This window comes from Hypomesus transpacificus, unplaced genomic scaffold (assembly GCF_021917145.1).
Source record: "Hypomesus transpacificus isolate Combined female unplaced genomic scaffold, fHypTra1 scaffold_298, whole genome shotgun sequence".
Lineage (NCBI taxonomy): Eukaryota > Metazoa > Chordata > Actinopteri > Osmeriformes > Osmeridae > Hypomesus > Hypomesus transpacificus.
The window spans coordinates 76,529-93,148 of record NW_025813825.1 but is presented as its reverse complement, the minus strand read 5'-3'; the positions used below and the strand labels follow the sequence as shown (position 1 = coordinate 93,148).

At 48.1% G+C, this 16,620-nt stretch overlaps 1 protein-coding gene across 2 annotated transcripts in view; it reads right to left on the bottom strand.

Annotated features, from left to right (window-relative positions):
• Window positions 1–425: 425 nt before the first annotated feature.
• Window positions 426–16,620, bottom strand: part of si:ch211-196i2.1 (collagen alpha-1(I) chain) — a 31,945-nt gene continuing 15,750 nt past the window's right edge. Inside the window, exons 24-61 of one of the 2 annotated variants that reach the window (XM_047015296.1) lie at window positions 15,426–15,479; window positions 14,825–14,869; window positions 12,778–12,831; window positions 12,433–12,486; window positions 12,206–12,259; window positions 11,966–12,019; window positions 11,611–11,703; window positions 11,316–11,360; window positions 11,131–11,175; window positions 10,919–11,026; window positions 10,723–10,776; window positions 10,532–10,585; window positions 10,369–10,422; window positions 9,886–9,993; window positions 9,566–9,619; window positions 9,291–9,398; window positions 8,947–9,000; window positions 8,453–8,506; window positions 8,112–8,165; window positions 7,922–7,975; window positions 7,519–7,626; window positions 7,096–7,149; window positions 6,784–6,837; window positions 6,015–6,068; window positions 5,759–5,812; window positions 5,318–5,371; window positions 5,160–5,213; window positions 4,866–4,919; window positions 4,416–4,469; window positions 4,263–4,316; window positions 3,844–3,897; window positions 3,236–3,253; window positions 2,889–2,942; window positions 2,638–2,700; window positions 2,309–2,475; window positions 1,648–1,757; window positions 1,107–1,187; window positions 426–443 (exon numbers count right to left, since the gene is read on the bottom strand). In XM_047015296.1, the coding sequence (XP_046871252.1) occupies window positions 1,177–1,187; window positions 1,648–1,757; window positions 2,309–2,475; window positions 2,638–2,700; window positions 2,889–2,942; window positions 3,236–3,253; window positions 3,844–3,897; window positions 4,263–4,316; window positions 4,416–4,469; window positions 4,866–4,919; window positions 5,160–5,213; window positions 5,318–5,371; window positions 5,759–5,812; window positions 6,015–6,068; window positions 6,784–6,837; window positions 7,096–7,149; window positions 7,519–7,626; window positions 7,922–7,975; window positions 8,112–8,165; window positions 8,453–8,506; window positions 8,947–9,000; window positions 9,291–9,398; window positions 9,566–9,619; window positions 9,886–9,993; window positions 10,369–10,422; window positions 10,532–10,585; window positions 10,723–10,776; window positions 10,919–11,026; window positions 11,131–11,175; window positions 11,316–11,360; window positions 11,611–11,703; window positions 11,966–12,019; window positions 12,206–12,259; window positions 12,433–12,486; window positions 12,778–12,831; window positions 14,825–14,869; window positions 15,426–15,479 (2,325 nt within the window). In that variant the 3' untranslated portion in view covers window positions 426–443; window positions 1,107–1,176. Of the gene's footprint in view, window positions 444–1,106; window positions 1,188–1,647; window positions 1,758–2,308; window positions 2,476–2,637; window positions 2,701–2,888; window positions 2,943–3,235; window positions 3,254–3,843; window positions 3,898–4,262; window positions 4,317–4,415; window positions 4,470–4,865; window positions 4,920–5,159; window positions 5,214–5,317; window positions 5,372–5,758; window positions 5,813–6,014; window positions 6,069–6,783; window positions 6,838–7,095; window positions 7,150–7,518; window positions 7,627–7,921; window positions 7,976–8,111; window positions 8,166–8,452; window positions 8,507–8,946; window positions 9,001–9,290; window positions 9,426–9,565; window positions 9,620–9,885; window positions 9,994–10,368; window positions 10,423–10,531; window positions 10,586–10,722; window positions 10,777–10,918; window positions 11,027–11,130; window positions 11,176–11,315; window positions 11,361–11,610; window positions 11,704–11,965; window positions 12,020–12,205; window positions 12,260–12,432; window positions 12,487–12,777; window positions 12,832–14,824; window positions 14,870–15,425; window positions 15,480–16,620 lie in introns of both variants that reach the window. The other variant, XM_047015297.1, reaches the window with a different exon arrangement.

Below are 16,620 nucleotides of genomic sequence, written 5' to 3'. Positions count from 1 at the left end.
GAAGCCAAACCGGTGTGTGAAGTCCCCGCTATCCAGCACCGCCACATCCCTCAAAGGAAGCAGGTTCAGGTCCTCAAACTCAAACACAGACTCCCTCGGACCAGAGTCCATCTCTTCTGCAGGCTAAAGCAAAACAAAAGATTGAAAAACTTGCGTAAGTCGTGGGCATCTCACAACATAAACACACTCTCTGATGACTCGTGGCTGACTGCAGCGAGAGCGGCGCTGACCGAGGCCCGTTGCGAGGCCGCATGACGTACCACGCAGTTTTGAAGCGCTCCCAGGTAGCTCTGCCGGCGCGTGTCTGCGAGGAACTTGACCTCTCGTTCCGTGTGTCCCAGTCTGTCCCCGGGGTGGCACGAGTAGGTGATCTTCTGGACCGCCCTCACGCTCTGCAGCCTCAGGAAACGAGTCTGGACCACGCTGGCGCCCGGATAGTAGAACTGTAGTAGTGAGAAGACAGAGTTAATGTATTAATTTGTTTAAGATTTTTTTTTTTTCTTATGCTTTATAAGACAGTTTTAAGTGAAGTGTGACAGGAGAGAGAAAGAGAGAGAGAGCACTAGAAACAGACAGAGAGACAAAGACAAAAAGAGAGAAATAGAGAGAGAGGGGGAGAGAGAGGGGAGAGAGGGAGAGATAGAGAGAGACAGAAAGAGACTGAATGAGGGATATAGAAATATGTAAAACAGAAGGCAGAAGCGAGTATGAGATAAGGGGAGATGAGAGAGGGGAAGAGAGCAGGGGAGAGATAGTGAGTGACAGAGAGAGAACGAGAGAGGGGGGGAGGAGAGAGGGAAAGAGAGCAGGGGAGAGATAGTGAGTGACAGAGAGAGAACGAGAGAGGGGGAGAACAATCAGCTATAAACTGCCTGAAACCACATTTACAAATATTTGTTGACCAAACCCAGCAGCGGAGACTAAACTACAAGAGTCTTGCAAAGAACAAAGTAAGAGAGAGAAATGGGTTAAACACGTAGCAAAAGGCCTCAGACTACATGGTACATGCACATATCCAATGAGCTCTGGACATTTATATAAATCCAATTAGGTTTGATGTGATTAGTGAGCCACTAAGGTGACCCAGAGGAGGGACCCTGGCCCACCTGGAAGCCGTCCTCCAGTCTGCTGAGCCACTGGAAAGAGCCTTCGTTTACAGAGTCCTTCAGCCAGGCTTTAGTAGGAACCTGTGAGTGCAAAAACAATAACACTGGATTAAAAATAAATAAATAAAAACGACTTAAATATGGAAATTATACTCCCAAATACCCTGCTTGTCCGGGCTTGCGATTAAAATTCAGGTCAAAGCTGAAGTACAAATAAATTGGATACTTTTGAAAAAAAAAGAAAAGAAGAGCTAAAAAAAAAAAAGCTCAGGTAGAGGGAAAAAAACGTTATTATTATTTTAGGGATCTGCGCTGGGTTTAGTATGTCTGTAGCATATACAATGTATGTGTGTATGTGTGAGTGTGCAAGTGTGTTTGTGCATGTAAGTGTGTGACTGTTTGTGTGTGTATGTGAGAGAGACAGACAGAGGGAGAGTTGAGCTGAGTGCTAATGAAGACAGAGAGAGGGAAAATGAAGACAGAGAGAGGGAGAGAGAGGAGAGAGAGAGATAGAGGAGTGAGCAGGGTGCTGATGTCCTACCTGTGGGTCCTTGGGGTGAAGGCAGGTCTGGGTGTCTGGACCAGAGAAGTTGCAGAAGGCCAGGAGAGCGTCCGCGGGGCTGCCCTGGTTGGGGTCGATGTAGTACGTCCCTGAACACACGATGACCACAACCTCAAGCACTGCAGCATCCTGACCAGCAGCAACACTATTATGATGACCACAACCTCAAGCACTGCAGCATCCTGACCAGCAGCAACACTACACATTCACAATCTACCCATTTTTTATTCAGCTGTCATTTGTCAAGTTTTATAAGTAAAATTCATAGAAATTTTTGCCTTTCCTGTTACTAAACCACAAACCAATCTAATAGAGCATAAAAAATGCCCTGAATTATATCTTTAAATCTTTTTTTTTTACAAAAAAATATTTTTTTCGGTGAGGACATGGGTCAGGGGTGGTGTCGGGGCTGGTGTAAGGGGGTGGTGGCGGGGGTTCAGACCGCTGGCGTAGTGGGGGTGGTGTAAGAGGGTGGTGTAAGGGGGTGGTGGCGGGGGTTCAGACCGCTGGCGTAGTGGGGGTGGTGTAAGGGGGTGGTGTAAGGGGGTGGTGTAAGGGGGTGGTGGCGGGGGTTCAGACCGCTGGCGTAGTGGGGGTGGTGTAAGGGGGTGGTGTAAGGGGTGGTGGCGGGGGTTCAGACCGCTGGCGTAGTGGGGGGTGGCAGAGCCAGAGCTCCAGGCAGGTGGTGGCAGGGTGGTCCTGGCTGCCGTCTGGAGGGTCCAGCAGCACCCTGAGGTCCTGCTGAAGGGAGTCCAGCAGGCTCTGCAGCAGGGGGTAGTTTGGCTTGTCAGACACGTACATCAACTCCTGGGAAAAGGGGGGGGGGACTCGTTTTAGGGACAGAAAATAACAATCCAACGATGGTAACTTCCCATTTCGGAATCGATGGTTTCAAATGATTTTTCTATTTTGGAAACCTTCCCGTTTGGAAGCTCCATAGGTTCTCCAAGGCCAGCGTGGATGACTTGCCTTGAGTTCACTTAGTGTCACATTCAGAGAGGGGCCTGGAAGACCAGGGAGACCAGGCGGGCCCTTTGATACACAGAAAGATGTCATTGATGAAACGTTTCTGAACTAAACACACACACATACCATGTGATTAAACACAATGCTTGTGTGCAGAGCAGCTACAATGTTGTGTGTTTGCTGCCGATCCCACAGCACAACTTGACATTTACAACAGGACGGCTGGAAAAAAATCCATTTCCAGAGTCACTTACCGGGAGTCCTCTTCTCCCCGGTTGCCCAGGAAACCCTGGATAGCCTTTCAAACCCTACGAATACACAGAGAATGTCATGAGAGCTAATACCGGCCTGCACCAGCCAAAGGCATATTCAGAAGAAGTGTGAAAAGAATAAAATGGAAATGCTTGCTGAAGCATAAATCATATCAGTCAGCCTCCAGTATGAAATGATTTGACGTGCGGTTGATATGAGGGTCGATATGTCCGTCAGCAGACGATACGAGCCAGTGCCAGCACAAAAAAATCTTCTTTAGTCACTTTGGATAAGCAGTAATGAATATCTGAATGGGATTCATGAGATAAGACATAGTTCTGTAACTTACCCTTTCGCCAAACAAACCCTGTAGGAAACGAGAGAATGAGAAAAATAATGAGGTGATTGTAATGGCCGGTTTTGAATCTCACGCCGCAACACTAACAGCACATTTCTACCCACTCACTGCCCTCAGGTTCCTCCATTAAGATCACATTTTCTACAGCGTCAAAGCTCTTCACAGCATACTCTATTACTTTCTTTCTACAGAAGCCGTCCAAGGCAGCTGAGTCGAAAAAAGCATTAATCGACCGCTGAAGCTTTCAAGGCGGAACAGAACGACTGTCGGAGACACGGACAGGTGAACAGGTGGCCACGGACAGAAGAACATGCTATTCAAATGAATCTAACTCATTATCCCAGTAATGTCTTCACAGAGTCTATGTTTAGATGATTTAGACCAGAAGAAGACAAAGCTGAGTGGATGAGATTAGGGGCCTTTTGAGAAGACGGTATTTTTCTTCCTCTTGCAAAAACCTGTAATTTCTGCTTGGCTTTGATTTTCTTTGGACTAGATAACCGAGCGGCGGTCTTGGAAGTATCTGCAGGAGGATGGGATGCTGCTGAAGGAGTGATGAGGTGTGTGTCAGGGAGATTACAGAGGAGAAGTACACTCACAGGAAGTCCAGGCATTCCCAATACGCCTCGAGATCCAAGCAGACCAATGTTCCCCTGGAGAGACACAGTGGTTAACCCAAAACAATAATAGCCAGACAAAACAATTACAAATAAACTACAATTATACTTTTATAATGTATAGTGTTTTCGGAAAAAAAAGTTACACTAAAAGTTTGGAAAGGTTTAAAAAATATTCTAGGTTCTCCTCTCCTTTTACTTTTTTCAGGAAATATTTTTTCAACATAAAAAAAAAAATGAAGAAAAAAAAAGCAAAAGAAAGCTTGAAAAAATATTTCTGAAAAAAAGTTCCCTAAAAAAGTGTTATATGTTATTGCGTGGAAAGTGACTGGTAAACAACCAAAACAACAGTTAAGGTTTAGATGAATCTGAGTTTGAGGAAATACTAGAAGATACCCTACCTGCATCCCCTTTGGGCCATCAAGCCCTTTAACTCCCGGCTGCCCCAGACTACCCTGCAACACGTACAGCATTCATTTTGCATTCGTAGACTGTGTGGGGAAACCCTGTCATTTTTGTTTATTGTTAATGTTTTGTTTATTGTTTATGTTTACCTTGGGCCCGTCCATCCCAGGGGGTCCGGCAGGTCCCATGTCACCTTTCTCTCCCTGGAGGAACAAACACAACTGAGTCTGAGGCGCATCTTCCAAGCCAGGCTTCCTCTACCCTGGTCCCAGGGACCCCCTGTCCAGCATGCTTGAGGTGTTTCCCTCTTCCTACACACCTGGGACCTGTCCAATAAAGCGCATTTATCGAATAAGCCAGGCTTATGTCAGCTACTTTCCTTGACGTAAGCCTGGTTTACTCGGCAATCTCGCTTTATGGAACAGGCCCCTGGTTCAAATGAATGAGTAATTCTGAAGTTCAGCAAAAGCCTTGTAACCACCCATTCCTTCAGATCAGGTGGGTTGGAAGAGGGAATCATCTTGAAAATAAATGACAGGGGGACCCTGAGTACCAGGATTGAGAAAGAGCATCCATCACCTGGACTCATGTTTGTTTACCTCTGGGCCTGTCTCTCCGGAGTCCCCCACCTTTCCTCTCAAGCCAAGCAGGCCCTGGAAGATAAGAGGTGCGTTAATTAGCTAGCATCAGGCGATGGATCTATATCATCACTGCAGCGTTTCTACCCCTGTCCTGGTTTATCAACCCATCGTTTATTTAAGAAGACGAAGGAGGTGCAGTTGAGAATGCTACTTCTTTTAAGATTTATTAGGGGTCTTTTCATGCTGTATTGGACAGAGATAGATCGAGGAAGACAGGAAGGCGCCGCGGTGGCAAGGATCAGCTGGACTCACGATGGACCCCGCCCATCCCGGAGGACCCGCCCATCCCAGGTCCCCTTTCTCTCCCTGTGAGGAAGATGAGATCCAGGGTTGGACAAAAGTTGAGTTTGTCCAAACCTCAGAGTTGCACGCGTGTCAGTGTTTGTGAATGTGAGTTTGTGACCTCTGACCTTCGGGCCTCTCTCCCCTCTGAACCCTCGGAGACCAGCCTTCCCTCGCTTCCCCTGTGGATGTTTACACTCTTAACACAACAAGCAATAATACATAAAGATTCTCTCTCTCACACACACACACATGCAGGCACAAACACACACACGCACACACACCTTTCCCAACCTAATCTTACACTCTTAGACACTAAGACACTCAAGCACTTTGAGCTGCAATTCTTGTATGAAAAGTGCTATATAAATAAAGTCTTACTTACTAACTTAGCACACCAGGCAATAATAAATGAAAATTCTCACTGACTCACCCTCACATACACACACACACATACACACACCTTTCCCAAGTAATTCTTTATTTATGAAGGGATTCACATCTAGTATGTGCATGCCTGCAGTTTGCCCCCTGTGAAATTAACAAGATTGAATCCAACTGCTCCTCACCTTCCTCCCGGTGTGACCTGCCCTCCCAGGCGATCCGTCTCTGCCGCCATCTCCCTGCAGGAACAACACAAATCAACAACAACAAAGACAACCTCTCACCTGTCCGTGCACTAAACTGGCTCTGGGAAGGCCAAAATCTATTTAGGCCAGCGAGTGAGCTGTGATTGGATTGCAGTCTAAAGAAAAGTCTAAAAAGAAAAATACAATAAAAATGAGAAGTGATTGTGTGAAGAGACAGGGAAAAGTGAGATCTGACCTTCTCTCCTTTGAAGCCCTGCTTTCCCTCAGACCCTGGGCTTCCTCTCCTCCCCTGGGACGGCCACACCGACGGAACACATGTTCAAGAAGGGGAGATTGGAAGAGATTGAGATATTGGTGCTGTTAAACCTTCTGTAACGACCACTATGGATTTTCTTCTGAGTTTTCCTGGGAGTTTTTCCTTGTTTTCCTTGAGGGTTTAAGTTGGTTGAGGGGCAGTTCTTTGTGCATATGCAAAGCCCTCAGTGACATTGCTTGTAAAAAAGGGCTATAGTAATAAAATTTGATTTGATTATCATTCAATACTGGATCCACCCATACAACCCCCGCAGTACAACTAAAACAGAAACCTTCCTGGAAAGTATTCAATCTATCCTATCCACAAACGGGGACACTATCCTTTGGCTTCAGAGAATGCTTAAAGCATATCACAGTAAATCACAATGCATACATTTTACATTTTTACATTTTTAGTCATTTAGCAGACGCTCTTATCCAGAGCGACTTACAATAAGTACAGGGACATTCCCCCCGAGGCAAGTAGGGTGAAGTGCCTTGCCAAAGGACACAACGTCATTTGACCGAGCGGGGAATCGATCCGGCAACCTTCTGATTACCATCCCGACTACCTCACCGCTCAGCCATCTGACTCCCTCAGAGTCAGATGGCATACAATACTACATCATGCACAGTACAGACTACAGACATCAACAACAGACATGGTGCACCACCAGTGCCGTCCTACCCCCAGTCCCCGCCCGTCTCACCTGTGCCCCGGGGGAACCCCCTGGTCCCTGGGGTCCCACCTCACCCGGAGGCCCCTGAGGAGGGGAGGAGGGGGGAAACACAGAGAACAGGAGCAATGATACCTGGTTAGGTAGAGTCTCATTACAGTGAGATGCTGAGAAGATCCAGTAGGTAATAAATATTCAAGCAGTTTAATTTTCTCTAGACCAGAGTGAGATGCTGAGAAGGTGCATTAGGTCATACATATTTAAGCAGTTGAATTTTCTCTAGACCAGAGAGTGAGAGGTTGACAAAGTACAGTAGATAATAATATGTATGTAAAGCTGAATCACCTCTAGACCAGGTAGTTCTGCAGGACCTCTGATGCCTGTTAGACCATCTGGACCCTGGTGGAAAACAAGCAGAAAGATCAGGCTGGTGCCCACATCAATATCACGTCTCTGTGATTAGATAAAGGACTGACATAGGCCAGATGTATCAAGAAAATCTAGATGGAGTCAGATGGCTGAGCGGTGAGGAAGTCGGGACAGTAATCAGAAGGTTACCGGATCGATTCCCCACCGTGCCAAAATGACTTTGTGTCCTTGGGCAAGGCACTTCACCCTACTTGCCTCAGGGAGAATGTCCCTGTACTTACTGTAAGTCGCTCTGGATAAGAGTGTCTGCTAAATGACTAAATGTAAATATATCAGGAATGTCAAGAGGTGATGATATTGTGCGCAGGGTTTTGAGATCCTGTCTGTGGCTGACAGCACCTGTTCTCCTGGTTCTCCTGGTTCCCCTGGTTCTCCTTTGAGGCCCTCGGCCCCCGGCACCCCCTGGAGGCCCAGGTAGCCCTCAGGGCCAGCCTTCCCCACGGCCCCCTGAAACAGAGACCGTGCTCAGCCAATCAGAGCTGCTGCACCAGGCACTGGAAACCCCCCCCCCACTTAACCTCTGACCGCTCTGAAGTAAATAATACTAAAAACATCTCATAACTGAACCAATTATAAGATTGCATTAATTATATACTGAAAAGAAATTGCTTGGATAACTTTAGTTTGACGTTTGATTAAGCGGTTTCCTGGCAGGTCATCAGTGTTCTGGATGCTACTGGGTTTCCAGTGTGGATGGATGTGTAGGATGTCATCCATGTGGAGCACGGACGATCATACTCACTGGAGGTCCTGGCTTCCCTGAGTCACCTCTGACCCCTGCGGGTCCAGCCACACCCTGTAAACAACAACAACAACCACATCAACAGAGCAAACATCAGCGACGAGGAATTGTGGCAGACAACCCCTTTAAGCTCTTTATATCAGGGGGCAGTGATTGCCTGTCAGAGACTAAATCATGTCTGGATCATTACCAGAAGGCCAGACTGCCCCACGGGACCAACTGGTCCACTCTCCCCAGCCTTCCCCTGGAGGGAGAGAGAGAGAGAGAGGGAGACGGAGAAGGAGAGAAAGGGGGAAAGGGGGGGGCAGAGAGAGAGAGAGAGAGAGAGAGAGAGAGAGAGAGAGAGAGAGAGAGAGAGAGAGAGAGAGAGAAGACAGAGAGAGAGGCAGTTGAAACAGAGAGAGAGAGGGTAAGTCAGAGACACAGATTGGAGTAGCTCATGAGGACTTTGTCTGGTTTGAAATGAGACCGAGTTCTGTCTAGACATCCATCATGTCCCGTGCCTGAGGAGGAGTGTGGAGGCAGCCTTACCTGCTCTCCCTGGGGTCCCTCTGGCCCCGGCGGGCCCCTGGGCCCCAGGACGCCCTGAGGGGGAGAAAGACACACAGGTCTTATTTCTTCAGACAGTGTCTGGACACTGGCAATGGCTGAACCAGAGGCCCCAGAGCTGCCTTACTGAGAGCCAATAGTAACATGGATGGATGAGTCGTTACAGTAGGTGGATGGATGAATGGATAGATGGATGGATGGGTGGGTGGGTAGATACAGTAGGTAGGTACTTGGTTGAATGGATGAATGGATAGATCGATATTTACATGTATTAGTATGTGTAAGTACTTCCAATTGTGTGACCACAGTTGAAGTGTTAGTATGTGTCAACAGTAGACGCAGTAGGTGATCCAGGAGATCCTAGCTCCCTAGCTCCTGTGAGATGTAAACAGATCCATACTGTCCTGTTTGTTTGGAAACAGATCGATACTGTCCTGTTTGTTTGGAAACACACGCCACTTCCTGGGATTGTTTACCTGTAGTCCTGTCAGTCCTACAGGCCCCTCCCTCCCCATCAGTCCTGGCTGACCCTGGAGGACACACACACACACACAGGGTTACCATCGAACACACTCCAGTCTGTACAACCAGGTCCAGGTTCTCAAATATTCTGTAGTGAGCCTCTGATCTTGTGGTGAAGTATCATTATGTGGGGAATAGAAACTGGTATGTGAGTGAGAGGATGACATGCAGCAAAGGGCTCAGGCCCAATCTGAATCCAGACCAGTGAAGAACATTCTTATCAACAATAACAACCTGTCAAACAGGCTCCTGTGTGATTCACATCACAGTCCAGTTCTGATGGGAGTTTCACACCTACCATCAGACCCATGTGACCCTTCTCTCCTTTGGTCCCTCTCTCTCCTTTGTCCCCGACGGCCCCCCAGGGCCCCTCCAGGCCTGTGAACCCCAGCGGTCCCACCTCCCCCTGCACACACACACACACATCACAGGCCTATCTTTGTTATCTCAATGCGTGAATACATGGAGGAAGCTTCTACAGTGATAGTGAAGTATGATACTGCAGTAGAGGCAGTAGAGGCAGTGCAGTATGGTATGGTACTGCAGTAGAGGCAGGGCAGAGGGATAGTTTACCTTCGCCCCTTTGGGTCCTGAGTTTCCAGCGTCTCCAGGGTGACCAACGTTACCCTGGCAACGAGTGTGGACATGAGAATGTTTCACGTCTACAGAGTTATGGAAATGTGAATCGTTCGCTACCAGGCCACAACATAATGTTTGTATGTTCACTTGTTTGCTGTGATCGTATTATAATTATATTAAACATGACATGTCTTTTATTTATATATTCATGGTCGTTACTTCTTTTCATTCCTTATTTTACTATCTCTGTTCCTGCTCCTGTGACACCCACAGTTTCCTCCCTGGGGGATCAACAGTGTTGTCTTGTCTCCTACCTCCTTGCCTAGGGGTCCGGGGGGCCCCAGAGGCCCCGGGGGGCCCTGCAGCCCCCTCTCTCCTGCCACTCCTGGGGGGCCCAGGTTCCCACACGACCCCAGGTCCCCCTGTCACAAGGCAGAAGAACAGGGAGTTCTGAGACTCCAGAAGCAGCCACCGTACAAGCACCATTACATCATTATAAATCATTTATTCATTAAGCAGGTGCTTTAAATCCAAAGTGACAGAACAAATGGTGCGTTTAGAAAGTAGAGCAGGAGATAAGAGGATCAGAAGTGACGTAGTTACATCCGCATTTCCAGTCAAGGAACGGCAGTCTGATCCTCATGGAGCACGGCATCACCGACCAAGGTCATCTTTGTTTACGTTTCATCAAAACTCCCGACGACAGCAGGATTCCCTGCTCTTGCTTCTTCTCAGATCGTTTTCATAAGTAAGGACTTGTCCCTGAACATGCCCAGTGACATAAAGGTTAAACCTACCTGAACTCCCTTTCCTCCTGGCGGGCCCTCCACACCTGTCGGTCCCGGGACTCCCTGGGGCCACAAGAGAACCGTCAAACCCACCCTGACACGACCTTTCAAAGATGACAGGTTCCTGTGAGGAACCAGACTGTGTGGATGGAGGATGTCCTACTGGACCCACCTGCTGTCCATCCAGCCCAGGGAGGCCCATGTCCCCTGCAGAGCCCAGCATCCCCTAGGAGACGAACCAAGACAGCGACCGGGAATCAGGGATTAGTTGGTACTTATTAGGGGTTAGTGTGGTCTTACATTATAATGTAGATCATCTATCACCATGTCTCCTACACTATTGTATGGATCATCTGTACTAACCAGGTCTCCTCTCCCCCCCGCTGGTCCATGTAATCCATCAGCTCCTTGCATGCCCTGGAAAACAGCATCTCACAGCTCAAGGCACAGATCAAATAAAGGTAGACTAGTCGGCATTGCAAAAATTCCGACAGAATCGTTTCCTAAACGTTGGTGGTATCCAGGAGCCGCACGATGTTGAAAAACAGCTTCCACTCACCAGAGTTCCAGAGGGGCCGTTTGCGCCTGGTGCCCCCAGGGGGCCTCTCCCTCCCCTGGGCCCCGGCTTCCCCAAGCTCCCCTCTGGTCCCGCAAGGCCTGGAGGGCCCTGGAAAAACACACACACATATTATACATCTGCATACAGGTCATCTATCACCTCATGGCATTGCTGAGAGGACAGTGTTCAGACTGACAAGTGTCATCACTCACAGGAGGGCCGTCGATCCCTTTGGATCCCAGATCTCCCTGCCGACCCTGGGAGGAAAACAAGCCAGGGTCAGCAACAGATGCACATGCTGTGCACGCTACCACAGAAGATGGAATCTGTGCCTGTGTTTGTTCCCTGTGGAGGGAGTGTTTCTGGGAAATGTAGTTCTATTGAGTTGATTTCTTACCTGAGGTCCCGAGGGCCCTCTCTCTCCAGGTGAACCTGGCACACCCTGAAAAACACAGACAGGTCACCCACAGTCGAGCCACTAGCACACACACACACACACACACACACACGAGGCCAGCTGGGGTAGTGAGGAAGCGCTCCATTACAGCATGAGCATACCCAGTCCAACAATAACATCTCAGGTAATGATTAACAAATTCAAATACAGTGCAATGATATCGAGATGGTAAGGAAATGTGCTATATAAATAAAGTCTTCTTCTTCTTATAATGATCTCAAGGTCAACATCCTACACGGTCCGGTGATGCTCCATGAGCACTGTGGGTACGTACTGGAGGCCCGGGCTTCCCTGCTGGTCCCGGGAAGCCTCTTAGCCCGGTCTCACCCTGCAACACACATCAGACGTGATGTCATGTGACGTCATCTGACGTGATGTCATGTGATGTCATCTGACGTGATGTCAGCAAACATGTGGTGATGTGATGTCATCAAGCATGTGATGTCAGCAAACAACCGCAAAACACACAAGACTCAAACACCACCACGTTTAGACCGTTTGAACGTCTTACGACACAGTTGCCTCTCTGTGTATTTGGGTCATTACAGTGCACACGTGTAGAATAGGTCCGAAAGAAGGAGGGGCCTCACCTTTTCACCCATGTGACCTGATGTTCCGCGCATTCCCACGTTTCCTGGGAGACCCTGAAGGAGAGAGCAGCAGCACGTGAGACAGGGGCAACACGCCACGCTTTCACATGCGTGTGACGTGTCTGTTAACGGTCCTTGAGTGTCCTCACATTGCAGCGATTACAAGACAAACAGGAACACACACTTTGCTGCGTGAGCAGTGGTGGAGGAACATGTACGGGCGTCTCAAGCTTCACTTACATACATGCCTACTGGCCCCTGGGAGCCCTCCAAGCCTGGCTTTCCTGTGAAGCCCTGGAGGAAGAAGACGCAGCAAAGCACACACACACCCATATATGCACATACAAACACACAGACGGGCACATACACACATAAGCATAGACACAAACACACACACACATGTTTAAATATATAATGATGCACTATTATCAACATGTACGGCACAACAAGCGCAGTGTGGGACTCACCCTGTCCCCAGGAGGCCCAGGGGGGCCCTGTGGCCCCAGTCGCCCAGGTAGACCCTGCCAGAGAGACAGCAGTCACTTTCACTGTGATAAGAGGCCCTAGGCCTGCTTACACTGTGATAAGAGGCCCTAGGCCTGCTTACACTGTGATAAGAGGCCCTAGGCCTGTTTACACTGTGATGAGAGGCCCTAGGCATGCTTACACTATGATAAGAGGCCCTAGGCCTGTTTACAGTGTGATGAGAGGCCCTAGGCCTGCTTACACTGTGATTAGGGGCCCTAGGCCTGCTTACACTGTGATTAACTGCTTTAAATACCCTTCAGCGACAGATGGATGACATGTCTTACCGGCTGTCCTGGGGGTCCGTCCCGACCTGGTGCTCCAGCAATGCCCTGGAACCCCTGGAGGAGCAGAGGAGAGGAGGAGAGGAGGAGAGGAGGAGAGGAGGAGCGGAGGAGAGGAGGAGAGGAGGGAGAGGAGGAGAGGAGGGAGAGGAGGAGATGAGGGGCGGAGGAAAAGAGGAGGAGAAAAAAAGAGGAGGAGCGGAGGGAGAGGAGGAGCAGATCACCAGAGGTAAACATGGCTGCAGTGAAGGAGGACAAGAACTGACAAACCAGAGAGAGTTGTAGCTAGGCCTACTGCCTGTGATAAACCTGAGAGAGTTGTAGCTAGGCTTACTGCCTGTGACAAACCTGAGAGAGTTGTAGCTAGGCCTACTGCCTGTAATAAACCTGAGAGAGTTGTAGCTAGGCCTACTGCCTGTAATAAACCTGAGAGAGTTGTAGCTAGGCTTACTGCCTGTGACAAACCTGAGAGAGTTGTAGCTAGGCCTACTGCCTGTGGTAAACCTGAGAGAGTTGTAGCTAGGCCTACTGCCTGTGGTAAACCTGAGAGAGTTGTAGCTAGGCTTACTGCCTGTGACAAACCTGAGAGAGTTGTAGCTAGGCCTACTGCCTGTAATAAACCTGAGAGAGTTGTAGCTAGGCCTACTGCCTGTGGTAAACCTGAGAGAGTTGTAGCTAGGCCTACTGCCTGTGGTAAACCTGAGAGAGTTGTAGCTAGGCCTACTGCCTGTGATAAACCTGAGAGAGTTGTAGCTAGGCTTACTGCCTGTGAGCGCAGAGTCGCTGGGAACTTTAAAATGCAAATATATCACTAATGGGAATTGATGATGCAACACAATAATGCATCACTGGTGGTTGATTCCATAAACAACTGAGTGGATTAATTTAGGGTAAATTGTTGCTCAATCGTCTGATTAATTTGTTAGCAATTATGAGTAAATTGGATCAAATGTACCGTGCACAGTAATGGGACTACTGGATTATGACGTTTAAAGAGTTCTTTAGCTTGAGTAATACGTTCATTTTTGTTAATGAAACCTCTTAGTGCTGTAACCATGGTAACACAGTTGGATCATGAACCATGGATTGACTTTAATACACAACATCTCATCTGTGTCTGTGTAAAAGACCTGCAGATGTGAAGGTAACCCTGAGGTAAACACTGGCCACAATTCCTCAAAACATGATTATAATCAACCTATCCTCATGTCCTTTATCTCGCGGTGGTGTTATTAGATCATAACACAGAACACTGTCCAGGTCACCAGGTCGGTCATACTTTTTCATCATCATTAATTTGTAATCGTAAAATCTATAATTCACATCTCTCATATTCAGCGGTTGACCAGCTCGTGAAGGTCTGCATGTGTGTGTGCTGATGCAATAGCTTCACTGACCAACCACATACACTTCTAACTCTCCCACACACTCATAAACACCCACAAACGCACACTCCTAACCCACACGCACACACACACACACACACACTTCTAACCCACACACACACACGCTCCTAACCCCCCCCCCCCCCCACACAAACACACACACACACACACGTGTTCACAGCACACCCGTTAACGAGCCTAGGGACACACCTGATCCCGTTAACTAGGCGGTAGCAGGTACTTTCCTGTCCTGTTAAAATTTGGCCTTCGGCTGAGTTTGTTGTGATTGGCTGCTCGTGAAAACCGTAAAACGGCATCCTATAATCCAAGGGGGTTACTAGTAAAAATGTGATAAGGTGTTTTCATTAGCTGGGGGGGCTGTCGTCCTGGCCTCAGGGCTAGCATTGAGCTGTCCCCTGCCCGTGATGTCATAGAGGGAGCACTACAGGTCACTGGAAGACTGAATGGCGTGCTAGTCTGGTCTAACACACGGCCGTCTCCTGGATCTATGTAGGCCCCCTGTCCCTGTCCCTGTCCCTGTCCCTGTCCCTACTGCGGCTATTTTGTGCCTAAAATTCAGCATTTTACATGAAAAAGTTGTCAATAATATTAGGCAAAATTCTACGACCGTGCTGCTCTATGTATGTTGCTTAGAAGTGTCTCACCACTGGCCCTTCACTGCCGGCGCTGCCCACCACTCCAGAGAAGCCCTAGAAGCACAAGAACAAACGATCAGTGCAGCCTCACACGGTGACGACACGTCTGGGGGTCACCTGCAGGCTGAGGAGCCGCACGTTCAACCACCGCCTTGAACATCGTGCAGGAAGCTTGAAATATATCAACGCTACCCTCATGTAACAAAACTTTATTGTCCGGCAATGTGGACGAGAGTTGAATGGAGGTTGATGAGTGTGGAGGTGAAACAGGAAATCTGCAGTGTGTGATGGAGATCGTGCTTGAATGCAGCGCGCCATCCCAGCGACAGCGCTCGCAACACTGCCCTCTGCTGTCCAGATTTGGAACTGCAACAACACAGGTCCGAACAACGAGCAGGTCGAATACGTTTAGAACCAAACTCAGATCAAGTTCGACCCAGTCGAACTGCAACTGTTTGAAACATGTTTCACTAGCTGTGAGGTCAGTCTACTCAGGAGGGCCCGGGCGACAGCAGGGGAGGAGGTGTTACGAGGTGTCGACGACAGCGCGCTGACACACAAGACTGGAGAGGTGTGTTCATGGCTTGGAAATATGACATAGAATGGGAACCTGTGTACCAGGCTTTCCTTCTGCTCCCTCTGTCCCAGCAGGCCCTGGTAAACCCTGTCAGAGACAAGAGCACACACACACACACACACAAACATTGCTACAGCTCTTTTCACAATGTTATATATACAGTGCCCTCCAAAAGTATTGGAACAGTGAGGCCAATTCCTTTATTTTTGCTGTAGACTGAAAACATTTGGGCTTGACATCAAACGATGAATGTGAAACCAGAGATCAACGTTTCAGCTTTTATTTCCAGGTATTTACATCAGGATCTGATGCACAAATTAGAAAATATCACCTTTTTGTTCGAACCCACCCATTTGTCACGTGAGCAAAAGTATTGGAACATATGACTGACAGGTGTGTTTTGTTGCCCAGGTGTGTCCTATTACATACATTATTCAATCAATAAATACCACTGAATGTCTACACTCAGGTTCAGATTGGGTAAGATAGGTTTTGTCTATGCAGACTGTATTCAGAGGTGAAAACAACATGAAAACCGGAGCGCTGTCTTTGGGTGAAAAACAAGCAATTGTGAGTCTTAGAGAAGATGGAAAATCAATCAGAGCCATTGCAGAAACATTGGCCATAGCCAGTACAACCATTTGGAATGTCCTGAAGAAGAAAACTACTGGTGTACTAAGTAACAGACGTCGAACAGGTAGACCAAGGAAAACATCAGCAGTTGATGACAGAAACATTGTGAGAGCTGTAAAGAAAGACCCTAAAACAACTGTTAGTGAGATCAGCAACAACCTCCAGATGGCAGGAGTGAAGGTATCACTATCTACTGTTCGCAGAAGACTTCATGAACAAAAGTACAAGGGCTACACCAGAAGATGCAAACCACTCATTAGCAAGAAGAATAGGAAGGCCAGGCTGGAATTTGCCAAAAAGTACAGAGATGAACCTCAAAAATTCTGGGACAAAGTTTTATGGACTGATGAGACAAAGATTAACTTTTACCAAAGTGATGGAAAGGCTAAAGTTTGGAGAAAGAAAGGAACTGCTCATGATCCCAAACACACAAGCTCATCTGTGAAACACGGTGGAGGTAATGTCATGGCTTGGGCTTGCATGGCTTCTTCTAGGACGGGCTCATTAATCTTCATTGAGGATGTAACACATGATGGCAGCAGCAAAATGAACTCGGAAGTCTACAGAAACATTTTGTCTGCCAATTTAAGGAAAG